Source organism: Sinocyclocheilus anshuiensis, unplaced genomic scaffold (genome assembly GCF_001515605.1).
Source record: "Sinocyclocheilus anshuiensis isolate Anshui unplaced genomic scaffold, SAMN03320099.WGS_v1.1 scaffold767, whole genome shotgun sequence".
Lineage (NCBI taxonomy): Eukaryota > Metazoa > Chordata > Actinopteri > Cypriniformes > Cyprinidae > Sinocyclocheilus > Sinocyclocheilus anshuiensis.
Window position 1 is genome coordinate 729,860 of NW_015551124.1, and position 3,779 is coordinate 733,638.

General features: G+C 29.7%; 1 protein-coding gene across 1 annotated transcript in view; it reads right to left on the reverse strand.

Annotated features, from left to right (window-relative positions):
• The window catches only part of LOC107663169 (gamma-2-syntrophin-like), an 81,671-nt gene that overhangs the window by 4,434 nt on the left and 73,458 nt on the right, over positions 1-3,779 (reverse strand). The window contains exon 15 of the mRNA XM_016453343.1: positions 618-710. Within this exon, the coding sequence (XP_016308829.1) occupies positions 618-710 (93 nt within the window). The remainder of the gene's footprint in view (positions 1-617; positions 711-3,779) is intronic.

Genomic DNA, 3,779 nt, shown 5'->3' on the forward strand with positions numbered 1-3,779 from the left:
AAAAAAAAAAACTAAACATGGATGGATAGATAAAAAAACCCCCCCCCCCCCAAAAAATAAAACATAAAACAAAACATGAAACATAACCAAATTTGAAGACTCCTTAATAAACTGGATATTTTGATAGAAAATAAATAAATAAATAAATATAAACAAAAAAGGATGGGTAAATAAAACCAAACAATAATCTAAAACATAAAACAAAACATGAAACAAAACGAAATTTGAAGACTTCTTAATAAACTGGATATTTTGACAGAAAATAAATAAATAAATATAAACAAAAAAGGATGGATGGGTAAATAAAATCAAACAAAACATAAAACTAACAAACAATAAATAAAAACAAAACAAAACAAAACAAAACACAAAACACAAAACAAAACAAAACAAAACGGGAAGAGTTCTTAATAAACTGGCAGTACTGCTAGCAGGCCTGACCTGACAGTGTGATACTAATAAGAGTAAATCAGCTTAGAAACGAGCAGGAGAGTAATCAGCTGAAATACTGAGCACATTATAAAGGCAGTTTATTCTGAGTTCAGTGCTGTCAGGACTCTTTCTGCTCAGAAAGCCAATAAGCAGCAGAAACCAGAGGCGCAGTTTGATTTTCTTACCTTTGAGATGCTGTCGGAGCAGGAGAAGCCCGACTCGAAGTCGAGTGTGAAGCACAGGATCTTCCCTTGACTGCTGCACATGTAGCTCTTCGACTGCAGAGGAAGAACAACAGCGTGATTTACACAGAGAGCTCACAGGCCCATTGTTTGCTGTAAACACTTTAAAACAACAGACCACATTCATATTTAAATCACTGAACATTCAACACTCCTGATCTCGCATGCTTTATATTCCCGGGAACAGGATAGGTATGGCACGGTCACCATGGAAACAGCTTACACAGAGAAACTATGACTAACAATCCACTTTCTGAAGAAAATCGATATCCAGTCCAGTAAACCTCCAGTACCATAGCAGAACCATCTGATACCACAGTATACTACCACAGTATTTATGCATGCATCTCTCTACGTTATAATTGTATGTATCGTATGTATGGTTTTATTTATTTATTTTTACTCATTTCTTAAATAAATAGAATCAAAAAACATGGATTGGTAGATGGATAAAATAAAATAAAATGGGAAGATTTCTTAATAAACTGACAGCACTGCATAGCAATCAATCAATCAAACAAACAAACATGGATGATGGATGAATAACAAATTAAAATAAAATAAAATGGGAAGATTTCTCAATAGACTGGCTGTACTGCATAGCAAGAATTGAATAAATAAGTAAACAAACAAGCAAACATGGATGGACAGATGTATAAAATAAAATAATAAAATAAAATAGGAATTTCTTAATAGACTGGTAGTACTGCATTGCAAGAATTAATTAATTAAATAAATAAAATAAAAACATGCATAAAATAAAATAAAATAAAATATAAAATAAAACAGGAAGATTTCTTAATAAACTGCCAGTTACTATAATACTATGGTACTACCACAGTATTTATACATGCATCTATTTATGTCATATTTGTATGCGTGCATGTTTTTATTATTTCTTAATTTTAATTTTTTACTTTATTTTTATTAATTTATCTAAAAAGGCATAGCCTGCAGATGCATTTTGAGTTTTTAATGTAAACATTTAATCAATTGGCCACACTTTATTTTAAGGTCCAGCTTTTGCTATTAACTATGACTTTTGCCTCCTAATTTGCTGTTTATTAATAGTAAGGTAGTTGTTAGTTTGGGTATGGAGCCTGATTTAAGGATCTAAAATATGCTCATGTAGAATAAGGCATTAATATGTGCTTTATAAGTACTAATAAACAGCCAATAAGCTAGTAATATGCATGCTAGTTAATGAGAACTGGCCTTAAAATAAAGTTTTATCAATCAGTTGATCATTATTTATTTATATTTTTTTTATCCAGGTGCCACTGACTGAACAGAATTCTTCAGTGGAGGGAGAAAGAGGATCACAGCAGAAGGGTTTGGGTAATTGTGTCTGTTCATCTGTTTTGTTCACTATAATTAGATTCCTGGAAGTTTGTGTTTCTGGTCAATGTGATTATAGAGACGCATCGGTATTCCCAACACACTGACCCTCGCAATCACATTACAGTGGCCTTGACCGATGCACAGTCCCTGAAGAGCACCGGACTGAACACTGCAGCAGCTGGAAAGAAGATAAAACTGCTCAAAATAAAATGAAATGAAATGAAATTAAATTAAATAAAAGCTTTGGATAAAGTGTCTGCCAAATGCATAAATGTAAATTCAAATTGTAAATGATCTATTAACTGATTAAATGTTTACATTCAAAACACATCTAAAATAGCCATGCCTATTTTTTTTTATAAAAAATGAAAAAACAAACAAATAAATAAATAAAAACAAAAACAAAAACTGAAAAAGCCAAAAATAAAAATAAATAAAATAATTAAAAATAAATAAATGTAATAATCAATTAATTGCTTAAATATTGACATTAAAACAATAACAATGAATAAATAACAATTCAAAACATTAAAAATGAAATACAAAAATGAAAATACATAAAACCTAACATATGCATGCATGCAAGGATCATAAAATATTTTAAATATTTTTATTTTAAATTAAATTACTGTAAGACATTTTTGTAAAGTGCGAGTACAATCCTAAACATTGATTATTGATTATAACTACAAAACACATTCATGCTGAAACTGACTGACGACTGACAGTCTTGTTTACAACAACAAATAACAAATTAATACTAATGAATAATAATCCATACCCAAAATTCAAATGCAAAAGCAGTTAAAAGCATGACCGGCTCTCAGAAACGCAGCTGTCTGCTTTGCATTTCCAAATCAAATCCTCAAAAGAGGAAACATTTGTACCTAAATATGCATGAAATGTAACAGTAATATTCACAGTATTACAGTTAGTGGCTCTTGAAATCAATTAGGCACGAGGAGGAGAGCGAGTTTTCGCAAACGCCAGCCGGTGACATTTGGATTCTGCAACATCATCAAGAAATCTGTCGAGCCAGAGAAGAAGCCATTAAAGTTGGTCAACACAGCTCTGACTAATATGGATGGAGCAGGGGAATTACGTCCTGCCAGCATTTCTCTGGGCTCCTTATTATTTTCTGCATTAAACTCCCATACAGCTCACAGACGTAGGGACCAGTGTTACTTTAGAATCACAGACATTACTATTAGAGTTTTTATTTACATTATTTACATCAGTTTTTATTTTTATATTTTCCATTTTAATTTTCGTTGAAGTTTTAGTAATTTTGCTGTTTTTCTCAATTTTAGTAGTTTTTCTTTACATACACGCACACATATACATAAACAATAATTATATACAAATTTATATATATTTATAAATATATATTAATTTTGTTGTATTGTTTATTAATTAAACAATAAAACAATAAATAAAATTTACTAAAATGTAAACACTTTTTAACATTTGGCTATTTTTAGCATTTTTAGAATTTTTGCATGTATATGTGTCTAAATAGATTTTATTATTTTTTTCAGTTTTACTTATTTTAGTAAAATTTTAGTATTAAATTAAAAAATAAAAATAATAATCAAATAAAAAATAAATACAACATTTAAAAAAACCTAAAACATTAAAAATAAAACAAAGTAAAATGTAAACAATTAATTTGTTTTGAAGTTTTAGTAATTTTGCTGTGTTTTTATAATTTTAGTTCCCTTTCAGTCGGTCACTCTCGACGTCATGTCGGATGACCGACGAATT